Source organism: Hibiscus syriacus, unplaced genomic scaffold (genome assembly GCF_006381635.1).
Source record: "Hibiscus syriacus cultivar Baekdansim isolate YM2019G1 unplaced genomic scaffold, ASM638163v2 tig00110744_pilon, whole genome shotgun sequence".
NCBI classification, from domain to species: domain Eukaryota; kingdom Viridiplantae; phylum Streptophyta; class Magnoliopsida; order Malvales; family Malvaceae; genus Hibiscus; species Hibiscus syriacus.
Window position 1 is genome coordinate 1,567,307 of NW_024062846.1, and position 22,713 is coordinate 1,590,019.

At 36.1% G+C, this 22,713-nt stretch overlaps 2 protein-coding genes across 2 annotated transcripts; one reads left to right on the top strand and one right to left on the bottom strand.

Moving 5' to 3' along the window:
* Positions 1–5,827: 5,827 nt before the first annotated feature.
* LOC120139362 (probable E3 ubiquitin-protein ligase ZFP1) lies at positions 5,828–8,301 on the bottom strand. Its single transcript, XM_039154610.1, has 6 exons — positions 8,245–8,301; positions 6,663–8,012; positions 6,471–6,521; positions 6,258–6,356; positions 6,051–6,185; positions 5,828–5,959 (listed from the first exon to the last, which is right to left on the bottom strand). Exons 1-6 carry the CDS (start codon positions 8,299–8,301, stop codon positions 5,828–5,830), a joined length of 1,824 nt encoding a protein of 607 aa, XP_039010541.1.
* Positions 8,302–14,647: 6,346 nt separating this feature from the next.
* On the top strand, positions 14,648–15,168 carry LOC120139364. Its single transcript, XM_039154611.1, has one exon. The coding sequence runs from the start codon at positions 14,648–14,650 to the stop codon at positions 15,080–15,082; it is 435 nt and encodes a 144-aa protein (XP_039010542.1). The 3' UTR covers positions 15,083–15,168.
* Positions 15,169–22,713: the final 7,545 nt, after the last annotated feature.

The following is a 22,713-nucleotide window of genomic DNA, read 5'->3' on the forward strand; positions in this document are numbered from 1 at the left end:
AAGGGTAATATCGATAATCATTCATTGAGTATTGATACCAGGGCAGGAGTATCAATGCTCCCCATAGGGGTATCGATACTGGAAATTAATAAAACATCAGACCTAAGAATCGATACTCAACCTAGAGTATCAATACTGCCTTAACCCAATAGCCACATCAAACAGGGGTATCGATACCATGGTTTCGGTATCTATACTGAAGGGTCAGAGTCGGTACCCACAAATAGATTTTGATAAGTAATTCTAGATATAAGACTCGAGGTATGCCAAATACTCATAATAACAGTAAATAAGACTTCAAGTGATAATAATAATTAATATTAGAATAGTAGAAACACTAACAATTAGGGTTATATAAAACTAGTCTTGTTTGACGCTCAGGAAATAGTCAGGACACCCAAGTTACTCTTAACAAAAATGTGATAGTTAGTTGATCCAAGTAAGTGCCGCAGAACTTTATTAGCTGACTGTGCGCCAGATTCCCCAAGACTCAATTGAGTGGTTGGCGAGTGTAAGTTTTCGATAATAGAATTCATGATTCCCAATCGTGGGTAGAGGGTGTGAGCTCCGAGATGACAAAATCCCTCTGCATCAACATGATGCCTGCCACAGTTTAACAGTTTAGGTTTCAGTATCTTATGTCTTCGCATGTTACAGACCTTTTCCGATAGTCAACTTTTTTAATGGATGCATATAATATAGTACAATACAATTTTTTAGTGACGCACTGAGCTCGTAAGCTCAACGTTTGGAATGTGTTTCTATGCACATGTTCTTAAGGGCATATCGTGGGGTGTTATCGTCTGAAGATATTCTAGTGCAGCAGACTAGACCAGCAGTGAATATCATAGTACGTCTTGAGTCTTCTTTAGAGGGAATGTACTATTTATAGACCCTTTGTATATTTAGTCGTAACTTTGATTTGTAATGATATTGTATTTATTTTGGATATATTTTGGGAGCTCCCCAATATTTTGTAAACTCGTATATTTACAATGATTTCTTTTAATATTAAGGATGAACTATTTTAGTTAATTGAAAATATTTTTTAATGAAAATTTTGGGTCACTATTTTGGTAGTCTTGTGTGACATTGTAATTCATAGATCTTCGAGTCAAACTAGATTAGGTGTTACACCTTAAGTGACCAAATGATGTATATGCCTTCAATAAGTGTATTGATCATTTAGACAAGTGCCAATAAGTGAGCGTAATATATTAAGCCTTTAGGATGCATGAAATGAACAATAATATTTAAAATGGTTAGGTGACTTGTGATTAAGTTGACTTTTTATCCAATTCTTGACTTTGAATGCAAAATCTTTGTATGTTACATTAAACAATGTTATGAAGGTTGCTACGTATGTATTATGACATGTTCTAAGTGTTTAAGTGTGTCCAGTATGTTCATAGACCATAGGATTGGTTACATGAAAGTTTGGTAGCTTGTTATTGCATGTTCGTATGAATTTTCTATATTTTCTAGAAAAATGATCGATTCCTTTTGAAAAAGGATACATCCCTTGGAAAAGAGATCTATCCATTTTGAATATTTGACGATTATTTTACAAAGCATCGATCCACTTTGAAAAAGGATCATTCCCTTTGTTGTTTTCTCGATAAAAATAGGTAAAATTAAACTCATTAAGGACCTAAAGTGTTCCCTAAGTTCTTAGGTGTCCCTAAACTTTAAAATGTATTCAATTCGGTCTAGAAACTTGTTTTTCCAATCAAAGCTTGGTTTTAAGTCAGATTTGGTTGAAACTTGTTTTATTACTCTATAATAACACTAATTTCATAGTGAAACCTTCAATTTTATGTTTTTGATTTATTTACATATTTTGAAAAGTTTATGTTTTAGTCCTTAAACTAAACATGTAAATTAGGTCCCTAAACAATGTCCGATTAAGCTAAAATTTTGCATGTGGATAATTAAAGGTTAATAATTCATATTGATAAGTTTAAATTTGTTTTACATAAATTTTATAATTACATGTGAAATAACTATTTTGCCCCAACATAGTTAATAGCATTTATCTTACGATGCATGATTGTATGATTGTTGTAAGCATGATTATGTTATATATAGTTGTTTTGTATTGCATGATGGATGTTTATTTTTAATTTCTTCTACTTGGTATGCATGATTAGGTTTTTTGATATGTCTGACTTGATTAGAATCTAATGTGCACTTAGAATATCTGGGTCATCATACATGGTCGTATAAGGTGTTACACATTGAATCGATTTACTTCCCATTTATCCCCACAAACTGTGTCTTCCTCTTTTTCTCTGTATCAATGATTTTCTTCTTTTTTACACTTAACAATCGATTTTCTTTAAATTTTTTACTCTATTTGAGAAATATTCTACAATTGATTTTTACATAGAAAGAGATTTGCTCAATGAAACTTTATTGATCGTGTTTGATTGTTTAAAGTCCTAAATTAAAAACTTATTTGGAAAAAAGGGTAAGTTTTTGAAAATTATCGATTTATTTGGGGTTAGATTTGGTTCTTAATAAGCCTTCTTAACTCCTTCTTAAGTTCTTAGTTGAGTAACCAACTATTCTTTTGCTTTTGGTAGTGACATAAATGGGAAAAGGCTCCAAAAGAAAAAGGAAAGGAAAAACTAGTGCTTGGATGAACTTGGGGTTGATTCTCCTATAACTAGTAGCAAGGTAATACACCCTAACTCTTTAATAATATTGTAGATCAACATGCGTAGTTTGGTTGCTTGTATGTGTTCATGAAGCATGATGGGTACATTTGGGTCCATGGAAGGAATATGGGTATTTGATGTGTTGTACTTGTGAGAAATATGGAATTATAAGTTTAGGGTATTGATATTATATGAATAGTACTAATATTGCCCAACTGATTGGTTAAAAATCAAATGTTTTGGTAAGGTACGATCGGTACCTTATTCTTGGGGTATCGATATTGTTAATAGGGTATCGATACTCTAGGCTCAATATCAATACCAATAGATAATTTCAAATTCCAATAGTCAAAATTGGTACCTATAGTGAATGAGTATCGATACAACAAGAGGGTAGTACTGATACTCTAGGAAGGCGTATCGATACTAGGGTATTTTTACAAACATTGAATGTAATTTGGGTATCGATACAAGAGGATAATACCGATACCACAAGAGGATAATATCGATACTATAATTAGGGGTATCGATATTGAGGGTTGTCTCAAATTCTAGTGTGCCAATTTGGTCCTAATACTCTAGGCAGTATCGATACCATAATAGAAAGTAATACAAAAATCATAAGGCTGAGTATCAATACCATCGTGAAAATGAAGGACATAAGCCTTGGTTTGATCAAGGGACCTAGGAAGGGGATAGGATCCATGAGAACCTCTTAATAAAAGCTTGCAAGTGAGAAAACTGATAATTTTGTAATAACATAATATCATTATAAGGTAAGATTCTTTAAGACTTGTGCCTTGTTTGAATCTTGGGAAACGATGAGGCAACCCAAGTTACTTGTGTATGACGATCGTCAAGTTGTGTAAGAATTATTCATATATATCCACATCAAGTGTAAGGGAATTTAATAAACTAGTTGGACGTTATTTTGATACTCATTAACCCAAACACGTCCCACGTACTCAAGAGGAGTAGACTAGCCAACAAGGTGGTAATGCTATGTGACCTAGGGCATCGCCTATGGTACTTGGCAATGTGTGCCAGGAGAGTTTAAGAAGCTGATGATATGTGAGCTAGTTATTACCTAGGGTAATTTTTGTTAAGAAATAGGGGAGTGAGTTCCATGATGCTGATGTGATCCCGAACTATATCATGATGCTTACTCGTGTTGTGTGCCTAACACACCTTCTTGTTCATGATTATACTTGTAGCATACTCATTTGTTGAATGTATGTAGTATAATAGTGTTATTAGTGTGGCACTAAGCTTGTAAGCTCAATGTAAATGTGTTTCTATGCGCAAGTTCGTAGATGGTGGTTCGAGGAGCTAATCGTCATATCGTAAATTCCAAACTTGATCGAGTATCAAAATACGTCTCGAGTATTTAGTGGTCATGTCCTTTCATAGAACCTTGGTGTATTTCGAGTTGAAAACTCTATTTCTATAACTCTTGTATTTTAAGATATACTACTTGGAGCTCCTATTTTGTAAACGATACAATTGTATGTTTTAAACCTATGGTTACGTTATGATTTTATTTGATGGATGGTTCACAATGTTAATTGATTTTAAAAGGAAAAATATGGTTAACCACCTCGATGGTTCCGTGTAATATTCTAACCATTTGTATATTGGGTTAGATTGGATTACGATGTTATATTTTTCACCCCATAAACAATGCTGAACACCCAAAAATTAATTTAAAATCTAACCTCAAAAAGCTTAAATTTCTAACTTTTGCTATTGAAAAATCAATTTTTTGACTAAATTATATTTTATCATTTGTTATTTAATTTTAATCAATTTTTAAATTAATACACATTCATTTATAATTATTTATTAATTATTTTTAATTAATGATCAAATTAATTATTAGATATAAATTGATAGAACCTTAATTTTTTTATGTTAATTGAATATAAAATAATGTATTTTTCATAGTATTTATGTTGAGCATACAATTATTTTATATTATTAATGAGTTATCATAAAATGTTTTTCAAATAAAAATATTATAAAAAATGTTTTTATATTTTTTTATTATAGTTTAAGTTTATATATTTTAAGTATCATAGTATTAATAACTGTAAATATAATTCAAATATTATATTTTTGAATTTAGAATATAATATCTAAAATGAACATTTAATCTTTTCAAAATCATTTTTTAATAGCAATTCCAAATAGAAAGTTTTAAACTGCACTTTTCAAAAATACTTTTTTTAATACTTTTCAAAATCTTTTTAATAACAATTTCAAATGGTTAATTTTAGACTACACTTTTGAAAAATACTTTAAAAAATATTTTTACCGTATTTTTTAAAAGTAATATCAAACTAGCTTTCGGATTTAAATAAGTTAATATTATTACTTTTAAAATATTACAATAATTTAATTAGCATATCAAGTAATATTATTTGTTTTATTTAAAATTTACAATGAATAATTTCAGAAGAATATATCTAATGGTAGATAATATACAATGTCATCTTTATAAGTTTTATCAAATGATAAATAATTATTTACCTAATATCATCTAAACACTATAGTTATTTTAAAAATATAACCCCTTTACAAAAATAATTTTAGATATTTTCTATTAAAACAACGGAATGTAACGAAAAAGAAACAACTAGTTATACTTGTCAAAAAAGAAGCAGCAGCTAGTCATAAGGTTAGAAAATCTCTAATTTCAGCCTAAGGTTAGGGTAAACACTTGTACTAGGGAAGAGCTAGGGCAGATACTCATACTCCAAAAAGACCACTGTCTTCCTAATCCTAAGTAGAATGATTCATTGTCCAGAGTCCAGACCTACGTTTTATATCATCCAATGATGATTGATCATCGTTGATGATATAGAATATGTGGTCGGGAATTAAGAGTTGAATCTGAACCTGCGAGCCACCATCAAAAAATATAAAGAAACTAATGAAATCCATAATCTTCATAGTTTGTTTTGGTCAAGTCTAAAAACCTTCAGCTTCTCATAACATTAATAGACAAAGCATAGGGATTCTACTGAATTGCTGTTTTCTGTGGCATCCAATGAGAATCTCAGAAACGAAAGGAAAAGCAAATGACAAATGTGTATGAAAGTTCTGAGGTGAGAAGCAGGTCCAAAAATTCAGCAACACATTGTTTTTCAGGGATTAAAAGGAGACAATCAAACAGCCAAAGCTGTATTTTTGCAAATGGGGCATGAATTCTTCTGCATAAGCCATTGCTTAATGCAATTGAAGTGAAATTCATGACCACAGCCCAGCTTACAAAGCTCTTCGCCCTCAGCATAATCCTCCTGTGGACGGTTTCCAAGCACATGAAATGGAAGTTAATTTCAATTCATCTGTGCATAGGCCATTATTATTCAGGAGTAATAAGAAATATACCTGACAGATACAGCAAGGTTCAATTTCTCCTGGTGGTCCGGACTGATAGTTTCGTCTTGTGAGATTGGCTAGAATAGTTTCCTCGCTTAGACCAGTGCAAACATTTCCAATTTGCTCCTCCAGCTCCAGCAGTTCCTACAAAATAAACGACACGAGCTTTTAAAACCATGAGTAATGTCCATTGGACTCAAAATATTTAAATGTTACCTCATAAGACATGTTATCGACATCAAAGCGCATATCCTCAAGCATATCAGGCACCTCTGGTATGCCATACAAATATGAACCTTCGAATACCATTACATCCTGCCATATATTCCATGTTGGTGCAAAACCAGTGTTGAACATTGATAATAATAGCATTGATTTCCTTCATATTCAAACATTGATGTTAATAAACAAGTAAAGCTTTAGTCTTACCTCTTGTCGTAAGCCAGCAGGCATAGGTACTAGTCTGAAGGCATTGCGGAACTGTTATGGGAAAGGAAGGGTAATTTAGTAGCAGCCAGTAATAAGAGATAATCTACTTAAGCACGACACATAAGCATCGTATTGTAGAAATTGATATACTAGGAGCTATAGCTATGGGGATTGTAGTCTATGGAACAGTACCTCAGATATCAGTCTTCTCCTTTGATATAGTGATGTAGATGTGACTCCAGAATGACGACCAGCTTGTCTCTCGGGTCTTGGTCCTAACCTCAGAGGAACCTGGGCAGGCCTGGCATCAAGGGAAGCACCAGGAAGTATTGGACAGAAACTCCCTCGCCTCCAGGACTCAGATGGATTGACAATATCTAGCCCTCTTTGTCCGTATTGTGCGGCCATATTTGGAATGGGTGACCTTATGGATGAATTCGGTAGATGCCTGCTTGAACCAGATTGGATTCTCGAAGAGGAGGCGTTTGCATTCACATTGACAAAGTTCAGGTTTGCTGACACGTTTACGGCCTGATCAAGATGGACGGAAGAAGGACCAACCCATGAAAGGTTTGTCCCGTTCCAATATTGTTGCAGAGCTTGCGACGAGTTAAAAACTCGCTCCACTGGCAGCACGGCTGAATTCACTTGCATTGGCGCCGGTGCTGAGCTTGTAAGGGTAAAGGTGTGCTGGCCAGTTGGTTGTACATTAGAGTTGCTCGAGTTCCATGTCCACAAGTTTGTTGATGCTGCAACCGATTGATTTGCAGTTCTCAGACGGGTATTGCTTTGAAAGTTATCTACTTGCCTAGCCTCACATGGAAATTGATATGTAGGCAAAGCATCCCCAAGTCTTGAATGATCATTATTAGCTGCAGTTAAGCTGTTGATGCTGACATTGTTTTGGGGAATAGTCATTGGCTGTTGAGAATTTTGAGCTTGAGGTTCAGAGCTTGAAGCCAATTCAGGCGCCTTTCTTTTGCATATAAGCCTTCTTTCACCATCAACCGGAAGACCATCTGGGCTTATATTTTCTTCAATAACATATCCAGCTACTCCTGAATAAATCATAACTGGACTTGATGACCCACCAGAGGTTTGAATGTTATCACTACCTGCTCCTAAGTATGGTCCATTTCCCTGACTTGCATGAAGACCGCTTCTTTCAGGATGTACCACATCATTCAGGTCAAAGCTATGTTGGAGAGGATCAGAATCGGCCCCTAACGACGGTTCGATCGGGCCATTTCCGGCGATCCTGCTATTAGTTTGCAGAAGAGGGTTAAAGCTTGGCTCAGAAGTTTGAGTCGTGACAGTCTGATCACCGAGAGGCGAAAGCCAAAAGTCATCACCCAAGAATTGAGCAAACCCCACATGGTTTTGGGTATCGACATCAGAACTGGTTTGACCAATGGAAGTATGCCCATCAGGAACCACATCATGTTGATCAGATCCAACATCACCATTAGAGTAAAAGTCTCCGGTTTGATAAGGATTGGAGCTGTTGCCTTGACCTTGACGTCTCATTCTTGCCTCAACTTCCTGCAAACAAATAATCCCAAAAAAAAACTCTTAGAAATTGAGTAATAACCTGTTTGAGTATAAGTGGAACGTGACAATATAAGCTATGCATGATATCTGGATAAATGAGATTAATGTGCAAAACAAAGCAGCTATTTGTTGCATTAGCTTCTTGTTTTTCCTATTTTCTTTCCTACTTTGTTCACCGTCTCGTGAAACCTATCCATTTAACCTAATTAAGGATTTAAATAACAGTCTGCGACTGCAATAGCTTTCGGTATATAACGGTAGTGGTACTGTCCGGTACCATTATTATATGACCGCAATACCTAAATCACCGCAAACTTTCAAATTAACCTAATTAGGGATTTAAATAACGATTCGCAGCCGCAATAGCGCCCACTATATAGCGGTAGCGGTGCCATCCGAATACCACTATTATATGATCACAATACCCGTAATCACTGTAATAACCCCTGTTATGTCCACAATCGTGATAAACTCAATGCAACCGAAAACGCTATCACATCCACAATTTAAATTCCTTACCTAATTCAAATCAAACTAACTAATAGTTTCCTGCTCTAGCCTAGATTCTTTAGTCATTCTCAATTTTTGGACATTCAAAACGAAACAACAATAATTATTACTTATATATTTTCTCATGACAAAGACATAAATAACAAGATTTGATAGTTCTTTTAAGGAAGAAATTGTTGGATAATGTAACTTAAATTTTTAAAAATATTTTTAATTAATTTATTATTATGTGTTTGAGTTTAATGAATGTAGTAGTCATGTGTGAATATACTTAACTAGCATACATGACCACACTAATAGTCACTTACAACATTTATATAAAATGTTGTATGTGATGTATCATTATATATAAGTTTATTTCTCCTTTCGAGGTTGTTTCTTTCCCATTAGATTGTTTCTCTTATCCTTAGTTTTAAAAGGAACAATGGGCACTGAGACGTAAGGGTCCTTGGAGCTTAGACGCAAGACTTGTGACGAAAGCGCACGTCTTTCATAGATGAGGTTTACTTTTTAACTAAAAGGTTTATAAGTCAATTCTAGATTATATCCACACTCATTACCTACTGAGTCACTCATGAAGCATTTATTCTCTTCCTCATATTTTATTCCTTCACCATTGTTTGTCATCTCCTCAAGAGTCAAGACCTATTTCTATCATTAACAAGACTCATTGCTTGTCCCGCGGGTTAATTTGTTACGAGGTTGTTGCAGCCCTGATTTTTCTTGTTGGGCCAAATCAATAGTGTTGACTTGCCTAATCAAGTCTATATAAAACTAGTTTTGCTTAATTTTACAAAAATCGACCTCCTCTTTTTGTCTATTAATGATATAGAGTTGAATTCATGCATTATACAACAAGGAAATGTGTGGAGTTTCTGCGCCTGGATCAACTCCTTAACTGCTGCCATTAACGTAGCTCGTGTATTTATTCATCATTGATGAATTCATGCATTAAACAATAAGGAAATATGTGTAGTCTCCTCATCTGGATCAACGCCTTAACTACTGACATTAATGTGGATCGTGTATTCACACATCACCATTATTTAATAAATCTATATGTTTATTTTGTTTATATCTCATTTCTTCTTCTTCCACTGTATCTTCTCCTTTTACTTTGTGTCTCTGGATTTCTTTCTCGTATAAACTCTTGATGATCTTCAGTAGGTAAGAAATGTTTTTATCCCTTATTCCTAAGGCGAAATAAGCGTACGCTTGGTGCCTATGCAGAAAAACCTCCAAAGTGCGTGCTTGGGAGGGCTTCCCGTTTTGTGCTGAGCCTACCTTTCCATAGACATTTTGCTTTGCACCCACCTTCGTATGGCGCCTTAGCCTTAGGCGAGCTTAGGTACACTTTTGTAAACTAAGATTTTATCCCCCCTAACAAATTAGTATTAGAGCTTAATTTGATTGTTAGAAAAATTGACCACCAATAGAATATTTCCATTTTATTCTTTTATCTTCTAAAAGAACACCATGAAAATTAATATCTTTCTATGAAGTCTCTACTTAGACTTTGAACTTGAAACTATTTCTAACACTAAAGAGTGTACTCCCGAAACTCTAATATTTTCTATAATTGAGTTCAAATATTACAGCTGTAGAAGAATAAAAGAACCAAAGTGTCCTTTGATGAACCTTAAACTTATAGAGCATATTGTCAATAAAAAAGAGATTTTAAGTTTGTGAAAATTTAAGATGAAGTGAGAGATATTTTTATAAAATCTTTGAATGCTAAACAGTTTAGAAAAGCATGTAAAAAAACTGACATGATAAAAAAGTTTCAAAACTAAGTAGTGTTGGATACTGTAATTTGAAATTTTCGAATATTTTAGTCTATTTGCTTTTATGTATTTGTGTTTGATGAATGTATATAAAATTGACGAATGAAGTAGTCATAAAAATAAATTAAAACCCTATATAAATTGTTGTTGAAACGAAATATTATATGCAAGTGAATGACAGCATAATATAAGTGGTTTCATTTCTTCCCCAAAGATGGTGTATTTATCATATATCTTTTATCTCTTCCTAGCATGAATTAGCAATTAAATGATATATTTCAGTTCCAATGCAAATGTGCATGCACCTGGACGTGGTGCCTCAGTCCATCATAGATCATATTAGTATTCTTCAGGTTCAGTTCGGAAGAAGAACATATCCCCCCAAGAAATACACACACAGCTAAACCTAGCACTAGCAGGATAAACATGGATGAAGTACTTAACCCTATACTAAGTTATGTAAGTCTAAACAAAAAATGTCTCCAAGAATCCTATAAACTAAACATAGATAGAGCATTTAACTCTTCAGCTGAAACTCCAGACTTAGAAAATATGATAGTCAATTTGCAAGAGGAATAATTACAGGCGAAGTTAGTGTGGCTAACTCACTGCAATCTTGACTATCTTGTTAGCCTTAGAGATTATGCAAGCAGTCTATAAAATTACAAGCACATATCAAACTCTTCAAGACACATTTATGCAGAAATTCATAACTTAAAAGAAGATGCCAATTAGCATAAGATATCTATATAAAATGTATAAAATAAATAATTGAGAAAACACGTTGCACCTGTATGATATTAGGGAAGTTTGTATCATAAATTTCAAAGACTTCACACATGAAATATGGAGTAAAACATAAAAAACCAGAGAAGGGCCTACTGCCGTAGTTGTTTCAAATCCCATTAAAATATCGAGAAATTAAGTTGATTTATTGTTGATCTAGGGATAGGTAAATAAAATGGAAAAAAATCAAGTATTAGATTAATGAAGGAAAATCGAAAGAATGTACTCAAAATCTGGTCCTGATGATCTAGCCAACCTGAATCACAGACAACAAGGATATGATTAAAAGAGAAAATATGAAAGAAACTTAATCTTTACCGAAATAGTCAACCAAGAAGGACAAGCAATGATTGACAAAGATCTCACCTTAGATGTAAACGATTGAGAAAACATTTAAAAAAATGATTTCATAGATTTCTTGGGAGCAAAACTCAAGTATGAAAACAAAGATCAACATGCATTATTCCCCATGTCATATGTGTGACATCTGGCTGATAAAAAAACCCATGAGATACTCATATTTAACCCTCATTTTCTTTTTGATTAAAAACAATCAATTTGCTGGTGAGTGATTTCATTAACCCAAATTAAAAATAACGATGAATGAAGGCAGACTAAAAACAAATAAGATTGAAAGCAAAACACAATCTGAAAGTTCTGAATCATATACAAAACCAAGGCTCTCCGAGTGTATGTCTCACTACTCTTTAGGAAAAGAAAAAGAACTGAAGCAACAAAAGCCATTGATACCACAAAATCAAATTTCATTCATGAACATACAAAAATAAATAAATAAATAAATAAATAAACACACGTATAAATGCGAAAAAAGCTTTAAAACCAAATGAATTGACAAAAAGGAAGATCGAAGAAAAGGGTTTGTACCGAAAGCGACGATGGAAACAGGAAGTGAAATCCTTATAGCAAACAGACACGATTCTATAAACATCCACAGAGCCCTCTAGGTTTTGGTTTCTCTTTTTCTTTTCACTGGATACTTATCTGGAACTTTAATTTTGGTGCAATGCGAGAGAAGTGGTTATATGGTGTTTAATGATAAGAGTGAAAAACAGGAGAGAAATGCATGTTTTTGGAGATATTTAAGCGAACTTTCCAATGAAGGATTGGGGTCATAATTACAAAGGAACAAGAGACAAGTATGGTAGTAAGCAGGTGTCATAGTTGGCCGTTAACCAATTGGAGAGAGTCTGCGTTATCGGACTCTTCCACTGGGACAGCCTCGGTTGTGTCTTCCCCCCTCCAATTTAGCATTATTTTGGAATGTAATAATCATTCTCCATTTTTTTATCTGGATTCCTTGAAACATAGTACAAACTTGGCTCTTTTACCGTCAGGCGATAGTTTCTTGAGATTTTTTCTTCTTCTTAGTTCTCGTTCATCCTCTCTTTGTTTTTGGTTTCCCACTCTCTTTCATTAATCTGGTCGTTTCGAACTTTCCTTAGTAGAAATATTTCCTTAATGGACTAAGTCTCTTTTATTACTACATTTATTTATTTATTCAGTGTATTTACTTTCACTTTACGAATATATTAATTTTTAAATTTTCTATTAATATAATATCTCTAAAAATTTATTTATGAAAATAACAGTTATTTTTATCACGTAGAATAAAGGAGTGCACTATTAACTAACCATACATTTTAAAAGTACCGTTGATAGAAAAAATCTTTGACAATCCAATCAACAAATGTTTATTCATATGAAAGATGTGACTGGCCGAACATATTTTTTTATTATCAATTTAAAATTTAAATACTTGAATTTTGAGAATGGATGGAAGACGAAACATGATTCCCCGCCAAATTCCAAGCCCCTATGCCTTCACTACCCCTAAAATCCCCTCCAACAACGATATCAATATAGACTTTTTTTTTTTGAATTGGAAAGAAATAATCTATCTACTAACTAAGCAATCCTTCGGCCATTTCATGAGCCGGTTGTTCTTCCTGCATCCCATTGCCCCTTCCAGTATCTTAGTCATTTGTCCAAGTCCTTTCTTCTCCCATCATTTGACGTTTGCTTTCAACCAGCATACTCACGTTCGCAGGAGGTTCGTGATATATATGAACACCGAAAGGTCCCTCTCATGCCATCTTTGTCATTGCATCAGTTGCCTTGTTCCCTTCTAGAGGTACATAGTTGAATTGTAAATCCCAGTCTCTCTTGACTACGTCAATGATATGGGGTACTACGAAGTATATTCGATCCATGTTCACTCCCTGTTTGAGTAAATTCCAAACCTCCTTGTTGTCGATTTTGACGCAAAGATGTTGAATATTCATATTTTTCGCCAGTCGTATCCCCTCACAGACACCTCAATGCTCTCTGAATCTATGATAGAGAAACATCCAATGGCCTTTACGAACCCTTGGACACTGGCCATTCTCATCTCGGATTATACCGGCACACACTGTCAATCCGTTGAAGGGTTTCAAGCTCCATCTGTATTTAGTTTATGCCACCTCCTCAGTGGTGGTGACCACCTTGTCATGCGTCTGTCGATCTTTGTTCTTTACGATCCATTTATCTTATGCATTTGCAACGCGTTCATAGCTTCTTGTTGGTATTGGCGGATGCTTTTTATGATGCTTCCTAACTTTACAAACTCTGGATCGATCTTCTTCATAATATGTCATCGCATGCCTTCCACGATTGTCATCAATCAATATTGGCTGACTAGCCAGAAGAGTGTTCAGATACGAGGCAGTCCTCTATAGCTCGATAACATTTTCCAATAATTTTTGTTTATCATGTTTTCTCCTTCAGTCATAATTTGTTGTCTGTAAGTGCTATTGACTTAAAACTTTCTATTATCTTCCGATCGCCACCCCAAGGAGTCTTTTCCACCTTCTTATGTGGAGGTTTGATGGCGGCTAGGCTTAGCATGGTTCTCACTTGATGTTAGCATAATGAGTTAGTGAACATCAATGATCATGCTCTAACATTGCTCGAGCTCCAGGGTATGCTGCATGGTGTGCATGGAGAAGATTCAAGAAGCTTGTAGTTAAGCTCATAGTTCATGGTGTATGCTGGGTTGCAGACAATCATAACCATAGGTTGTTAGGCTGTTGTTACATGGTTATATTTATCAAAGTCTGTTAGGTAGTTTGCTTCTTGGTTCAGCAACCAAGTTCTATATAAACCATGTAATTCTTCACTAGTTTGTGAATGAAAATACAGTAATTGTTTTGATATAATGGCACCTTTCTCACATGGTATCTAGAATACACGATTGTATTCTAGAATATGCAATGTGTGCATGTGCTCCTAATATGGGCATTGTGTGTGTGTGTGTGAGTTGTTATGGCTGTTAAGGAATGTTGGAATCTGTTAAGGAATGTTGGAATCTGTTATGAATTTGTTATAGAGGTAGAGTAAGCTTGAAGGCACAACTTCTATATATAAGCTGGTTGTAATGCAGTTTGAGTATCTGAATGAAATTTACCAAAGTTATTCATTGAATTTCTCAACATGGTGTCATTCGCCAAACGGTCCTGACTTTGTTTTTGTTTTTTCTTCCGTTGCATGGAGTCCGTCGGCTCCATTAAGACTGCCAAGAGTAGCTCTTCTGTTGAGAATACCTATGAGATGCCTGTGAGCCCGACTTCAGTGGCGTCCAGTGGGAATTTTGCATCAGACATGCCAGGGATGGGAGTAGACACATCAACACTTGATTCAGCCTTCACAACAGATGTGACAAGTTCAATAGGATTGCAGCTAGGACCTGATAATGGAGCTGGGAATTCTAGAGATTCCCTTAGATCACTCGATCAGATTGAGTGGAATTTCAGTCTCACAGATCTGACAGTAGATTTGTCAAACTTGGGAGATTTAGGATCCCTTGGAAACTACCCTGGTTCTCCTTTTCTTCCTTTTGATTCAGAAATGTTGCTTGATTCTTCGGAGCAAGAGGATATAGTGGAAGAATTTTTTGTTGATTCTGTACCTGGACAGCCATGATCCCCATATGATGAAAAAAAATCCTAGGCCAAGGTGAGTGTTGTAGCTTATCTTCTTGAAGTTGTTAGGACGGGTTAGAGTAAGATCAATAAGAGCATGCATTTGACGTCTATTCGGTAGGGGCATTTTGTTAACAAATTCCAGCATCTCGACAGTGTAATTTTAGCTCGTATGACTTCTAGCAGGCCTACTTCTCTCAACCAAGTGTTATTCAAGAAATCAGTCTCTACTCCATCGCCCAGAATTTACGCGAGACCTTTTTTCACATATTTGAGCTTCTACGTCGCATGATTGATTCTGGTAAGGGTGCCAGCATATACTTCTCCCTTAAAACTCGTGCCCACGGTTGATTCGGGCACGATATCAAACGATAGGCTAACTTCATTATGAATGCCTCATTTTGTTTGTACAAGTGTCGTATACCTAAATCTCCTTGGTCCGTTGGCAAACAATTGTCATCTTATTTGACAAGATTGACCACCTTGTTGTTATCCTATGCCCCTAAATAAAATTTCACATTAATTTTTCAAATTCTTCGCACACACCTTTTGAAATTTTACATGTTTACATTTCTTAGTATGGCAAAGTTGATAGAACATATTTGGCTAGTGTGATCCTTCCTACCAAGGAAAAAGATTTTGATTTCCGCACGAAAAAACGATCTCAAACCTTTTGGATTAATTAGTCATATGTCACTCGCGTCACTCGTTTATGTAGTATTGGCACTTCAAGTTATTTCCCCAGATTTTCAACTACCGTGAATTGGAATCCCCCACTTATTTCCATGCGTAAACTTTCATCGACATTTGTCGAGAAAAAGGTGTTTATTTTAGATAAACTAATCTTATGTCTCAAGCTGTCACAAAAGTTCTAAGGAATAACATCCATTTGGTTTAATGAGGCTTATGCAAACAAAACTAGGTCGTCTGCAAAAAAACAGGTGGGATAGTTTTGTCCCCCAGGATAGTCTAATTTGTTTCCTTTCTCCTTCATCTATTTCTTTTTCTATAGCTTGTGCCAATCATTTCATGCATAAAATGAATAAGTATGACGAGAGGGGATCCCCTTGGCGTATTCCCTGGTGGGCTTAAAGGCTTCCAATTGTGTTCCACTCTATAAGACCTGAGTAGACACTGTTGAAACACAACTCATGATCAATTGTCGCAGTCCATCTGGACATTCTACGTCTAAAAGGGTATCATCAGACCATTCTAATTTATCTTACGCTTTTTCCAAATCAATTTTAATGTAAATCCACCCTATTTTTAGTTCTTTCCTTTTCATTGAATGGATCACATCTTGAGCTGCCACAATATAATCCGTGATACTCCACCCTAGAACAAAGCTCGTTTGGCTTTCAAATATCAACTTTGGTAGTAACGATTTTAATCGATTGACCACCACCTTTGTCACTGCTTTGTAGAGTACATTAAAAATGCTTATCGGTCGAAATTGAGTGCTGCTTTCTGGTACTTCCATTTTCGAATTAAGTACCAGTATAGTATTATTTACATATTCTCCAATGGTCTTAGTTTTGAAACAGTTTCAGACAAACTGGCACACCGCAGAACCTACGATCGACCTATTTTTTTTTTTTTTTTAAGAAAATTGTATGGAATCCATTGCATCCCGGAACCTTAGAGGGGTTCATTTCAAATATGGCTTGTCAAATTTCATCTTCTAATACCTAGCTCTCTAAGTCATTATAAATGTGTTATTAGATTTGAGGGAGATTGCCTTGGATTGTATATGAGTATCCAACTTCTACATTACCGATGAACAAGCTTTTGAAGTAATTTACAGCCAAATGATGTAGTCTCCATGAGCTATCCAATTTCATCTTCATTTTTGCATCCAATGGATTTCTTCCTAGTCTAATATGTTCTCTAATTCATTTTTCAATTCCACCTCTAATGTGGAAATCTTAAGAAATTATAGTAACAGTGAATATCAAAGAATACTGCAGAAATGGTTTTCATATTTTGCACAAGAACCACTACACTATTTTATATAGTTGTGTAGTCTGTTAACCTAACAACCTAGCTAACAACCTAGCAACTAACTCAACCGTATAACGTGCACATACCCGAATACAAACTACCAGAATACAAAATAGTCTAATATTCCCCCTACTATTCTTTGCCATCTTCTTCAAACAAATGATCCAGACACCACACCAACTTTGCTTCGAAAATCTTCAAATGCAGCCTTCGTTAGAGGCTTAGTGAAACAATCTGCAAGCTGATGTGGTGTAGGAACATAGTTAACCCCCAACTGTACAGACGCAACCTTCTCCCAAACAAAGTGAACGTCTAAGTCGATATGCTTTGACTGAGTATGATAAACCGGATTGACACTCAACGCCACAACGCCCATATTATCGCACCATATAACCGGTTCCTGTCGTGGGGTTACTCCAAGATCAGTAAGTAAGGCCCTTACCCAGGCAACTTTCGCTGCAGTGTCAACAATACATTTGTATTATGCTTCCATAGTTGAATGCGACACAGTTTTTGCTTCTTGGAGCTTCATGCAACAAGACATGAACCAACGAAGACACCATATCCAGAAACTGATCAACGATCGTCTATATTAGCACCCCAATCAGTATCAACAAATGCAGAAACCGTCAACCCAACATCACCTAATGCGAACAGAAAACCATAGTCAACAATACCAGCCAAGTACCTATGTATTCGCTTAACAACAACCATATGCGCTTCACGTGGTGCATACATAAACTGTGCAACCCTCCCAACACTATAGATTAGATCAGGATGTGTGTGACACACATAAAGTAAAGAACCAACGATGCTGCGGTATTCAGTAGCATCAGTTAGAAACTTCCCCTCATCTACCGAGAGCTTGGAAGCTAAAATCATTGGCGTGGAACAAGCAGCCGTGCCCTTCATTCCTATTTTTGTAAGAAGCTCCAATACAAACTTCTTCTGAATTAGCACAATCGAACCATGAGAGCGAAGTACCTCAATTCCCAAGAAAAACTAGGAAACCAAGATCTTTAACAGAGAACCGGGCAATAAGAAGTTTCACTACATCTTGAACGGAACTAGACGATTGTCCAGTAATGACTATGTCGTCAATATACACGAGCACATAAATGTCACCATCATCTCGTCTAGAAATAAACAACGACGGGTCAGCTCGCGAAGTAGTAAAACCTAACTGAACTAGGTTAGCTCGAAGCTTTGCATGCTAGTTACGTAGAGCCTGGCGAAGACCGTAAAGAGCCCGCTGAAGTTTGCACACAAGAGGCGTTCCATCGTCAACAACCTAATTGAAGTCTGGTGGTTGCTGCATGAACACAACCTCATCCAAATCTCCATTAGAAACACATTATTAACATCTACACGCCTTAACTCCCAACCGTTTGACACAACTAAGGCTAACACAACATTAAAAGTTGAGAACTTCATAACGGGGCTGAACGTATTTGTGAAATCATAACCTGGAACCTGTGAGTAACCTTTTGCGACAAGGTGTACTTTGTACCGGTTGACAGAACCATCAGGATTACGTTTAAGTTTAAACAACCACTTGCAACTGACACGAATGAGACCGATAGGAAGTTTAACCAATGAACATGTGTTATTCTTAAGGAGAACATCAAACTCTGATTGCACATCTTCTTTCCAATGAGCCGATTGCATGGTTTCTTGCACAATGGAAGGGATTTCAGCTTCAAAGTAACTTGAATATGTCTTGGGCTTAAATAATCCACATTTTCTATACGTCAACAAAAAATGTTGATTCTGTGTCGGTTGCACCGATGACATACTTGCATGATCAGGCTACCTTGTATTCACACGCAAGTCAGCAGGCATAGAAACCGATTCGATATCATGTTCATCTGGAGCTTCAGCAGCGTCTGGAGGCTCATCAGGTAAAACAGTGTCAGTAGGAGAATGAGCAATATAGTAGGGTTGACACGTAACTTCATCAATAACTCATTCATGCACAATCCCCTCTCTAGTAGTTGAAACAGTCCCATGTTGCCATTTCCAAGGATCACAATAACGAGTGACTGAAACATATTGCTTGGGGTGATTGAGATGTCTGAATCTTTTCCTACAAACGTAAAAACCTCCTCATTAAACACCACATGACGGGATATATAAACATGACCATCATCTGCAAGACACTAAAACCCTTATGTTGAGGGATAAAACCCAAATTTGTACACGGCTGAGACCAAAAGGATAACTTATGATTCTGAAACGGTATCAAATGTGGAAAGCATTGACACCCAAAAACCTTCAGAGAAGAATAATCAAGTCTTTTTTTTAAAGAACTTCTCAAACAGAGTTATCCCATCGAGGACCTTTGTAGGAAGATGATTAATTAGATGAGCTGCAGTCACCATAGCATAGGACCAATATTTCATAGGCAAAGATGCTTGAGCTAGTAACACAAGGTCAAGCTCAACAATATGACGATGCTTGCGTTTTGCAACACCATTCTTCTACGATGTGTGCGGGTAGGTAACCCGATGAATTATCCTGGACTTGGCAAGCACAGATGAGAAGGAACGATACTCATACCCCAATCTGACTGAACAACCTTAATCGTGACCCAAACTGATTTATTACAAGCTGTGAAACAATTGGAAAGCCAACAGATCTTTGGACTTATCTTTAAGTAAATAGAGCCATGTATGCCGAGTAAAAACATCAACAAATGATTCATAATAGTGAAAACCATTGGACATAACATGTGGAGGTCCCTACAAAACAAAAAAAACGAGTTCAAAGGGACCAGAATACTGAGTATTAGATCGAGTAAATGGTAATTTGTGGCTCTTACCCATAAAGCATGCCACACAAGTTTTATTAATTTCTGAATCAAGCTTTACAACAAGTTCCTTAGCAAATTTATTGAAAGCAAAACTAGTAGGATTTCCTAAATGACGATGCCATAGCTCGGACAACGACAAATAAGCCGTAACCAAATTAGCTGAAGCACCAGGAACATCTTTACTTTAATCATCAAGAGCAAACGTATATAAGCCATCATCCATTCTTCCACGTAAAAGAACCTCTTTAGTTGAATCATCTCGAACATAACACGTCCCAACATGAAACTCAATGTAAACAACATTGTCCCTAGCAAGCTTAGAGACCGAAAGTAAATTCTTTGTTATGCTAGGCACAAGCAATAAATCGTTTAATAACAAGGCTCGAGAAGAAGTAGAAGGCAGAACCGAACTACCAATAGAACGAATATCAAGTGAGACGCCATTACCCACAGTGAGTTTACCTGGACCTCTAAACTCTTTTGGGCTCAAGATTTTGGTAGCATCAGGCGTAAGATGATGTGTTGCACCAGAGTCTACTACTCAATGTTGTTCGCCAGGGTTAGAAACCATATTAGCTTGTGGTTGTCCAACTACCTGAGAGCACCCTTTATAAAACATACAGACTGGATTAGAGGATTTAGCAGTATAATGTACGGTAGTAGACTGATCTTTGATGGATCGAGAATCAGATGTAACACATGTGAAATCTTCATCATATCGATGCCAGCAGTGATCGACCAAGTGGCCAAGTTTGCCACACAACTGGCATTGAATCCGAGGTATGCCTTGACCACGACCCCCAGCTCTAAACGTAGATGATGATCGAACTGACCCTGACTCATGTCGATCTCGATCAAAAGATTCACGAACCACTTCACGATGAGCAAGATGTGCACTCATAGGAATAAATTCTAGTTGATCATCAAAGCCGGCAAGTTGAGCCTCAGTATTGAGGAGCACCGTATAAAGATCGTTAAACGAGAGTGTATCCTTATGGTCATGATAACCTTCATAAATGGTTGGTATTCCTGGGGCAAACCTTTCAGAATACTGGCAACATGAACTTGAGAAATGGCACAACCACACGAAGCAAGCGCATCGCAGATCTCTTTCACACGTGTAAGGTAAACACGCATATTGTCATTCCTTTTCTTCAACGGCTGTAACTTATAGTGTAAGCTCATTGTAGTAGTCGTAGTCTAATGGCAAAGAGTTGTAGCACCATATTCCAGATCACCACAGCCGATTCATCACCAACAAAGTAAGGAAGAAGATGAGGACTGATAGTAGGGAGGAGCCACAATGCCAACGCACTATTCTATGCCACAAACTCCTCAAAGGCCTCATTGACACATACTTCACCGTTAGCATCAAGAATCATTTTTGATGGCGGCATCAAGGCACTAGTCAATAATCACTCCAAGCGATGGCTACGGACAGTAAGTAGAATTTACTGCTTCCAGAGTAGAAAATTCATCTCGTCGAGGACTACATTAAACTTCTCGTGCGAGAAACCCTTGGGGAACTCCATAACAGGCGAGCAACAACGAAAGCTCAGGCAAGAAACCCAAGATCGACGGCGAAAGATACCATCTTAAGAAATTACAATAACAGTGAATATCAAAGAATACTGCAGAAATTGTTTTCATATTTTGTACATGAACCACTACACTATTTATACAGTTGTGTAGTATGTTAACCTAACAACCTAGCTAACAACCTAGCAACTAACTCAACCATATCACGTGCACATGCCATAATACAAACTACCAGAATACAAAATAGTCTAATACGAAAAGATAGTTGAATTCTTGTTCATCAACTCTCTCTCCATCCCCTTTAGTTATTCCAACACCTGATTCTTTCGCTTACCAATTGATCCAAATGTCTTAAAGTTCTAGCTTTGTAGTACAGACCTAACACATTTTAAATTTGGTACAATATCCCCTTATTGTGCCCCGTTTACATGTAATAAATCAATAAACTCTAGGTATTATTGCTAGAAGAAAAGAAATCAGAAAAGCATGATTCTTATTGTGTTTGACTTCACACGAGTTTTCATTAAAATTGACATGTGGTCGGATTCTGGTTTCTCAAGGTGAAAAACCATTGTCTCCGAGTACGAGTTAAACCATCCTAAAATTATTAAACTTCTACCCAGCCTTTGATTTAGAGAACCATGTGACCGTGTAATTGAGGCCCTTGAAATCTACTATATATAAGTGCTTTACTTTGACCAAACTTTGGAAATATTTTTCTTGGTTTGTTCCTTGCTAACATTCCTCTAACTATCTCATTTGATCACAAGATGGCATTAAATCCCCTCCTAACAGCCATGGTGTGTTCGTGCCCGAATTTAATTCTTCAAGTGGCCATAGGTGTTTATGAGTTTTAATGTGAGGATTAAATATACGACAATCATATAAACTTTATTTGATAATCCATGAGCTTTTACCGTTATATAGATAAGTTGATTCGAGATGCTGATGATATCCACCATAATAGTCATATCCATCCACTAAAACCTTATGCCTCTATACGAAAAGAAGTCACGTACCCCAACTTCTGAATAACCAAATATGCCTTTTTCTCACTCATATATGATTCAAACAGTGCTAGAAGTTGTGAGTTGTCTTCTTTAATCATATGTCAGAAGAATCATCGGTAAGAGGGTTTTGCCATACCATGACTATTCCAGAACATGCACATTAATATGTGTATATTTATTATCTTATGGTTTTGCCTCTTGTAATGCCCTAAATTTTGAGTTAGGAGTTTCGAGTTAATCTAAAATGGGCTTTAGATAAACCTCATTTCT

Bases quoted from the DNA above. Each gene is read 5' to 3' on its own strand.
- LOC120139364 (XM_039154611.1), top strand. From the start codon at position 14,648: ATGGAGTCCGTCGGCTCCATTAAGACTGCCAAGAGTAGCTCTTCTGTT.
- LOC120139362 (XM_039154610.1), bottom strand. From the start codon at position 8,301: ATGGTACCGGACAGTACCACTACCGTTATATACCGAAAGCTATTGCAG. The intron at 8,013-8,244 runs GTTATTTAAATC...ATTTGTTTGCAG, and splicing joins AGCTATTGCAGTCGCAGACT to GAAGTTGAGGCAAGAATGAG. The intron at 5,960-6,050 runs GTATATTTCTTA...AACCGTCCACAG, and splicing joins AACCTTGCTGTATCTGTCAG to GAGGATTATGCTGAGGGCGA.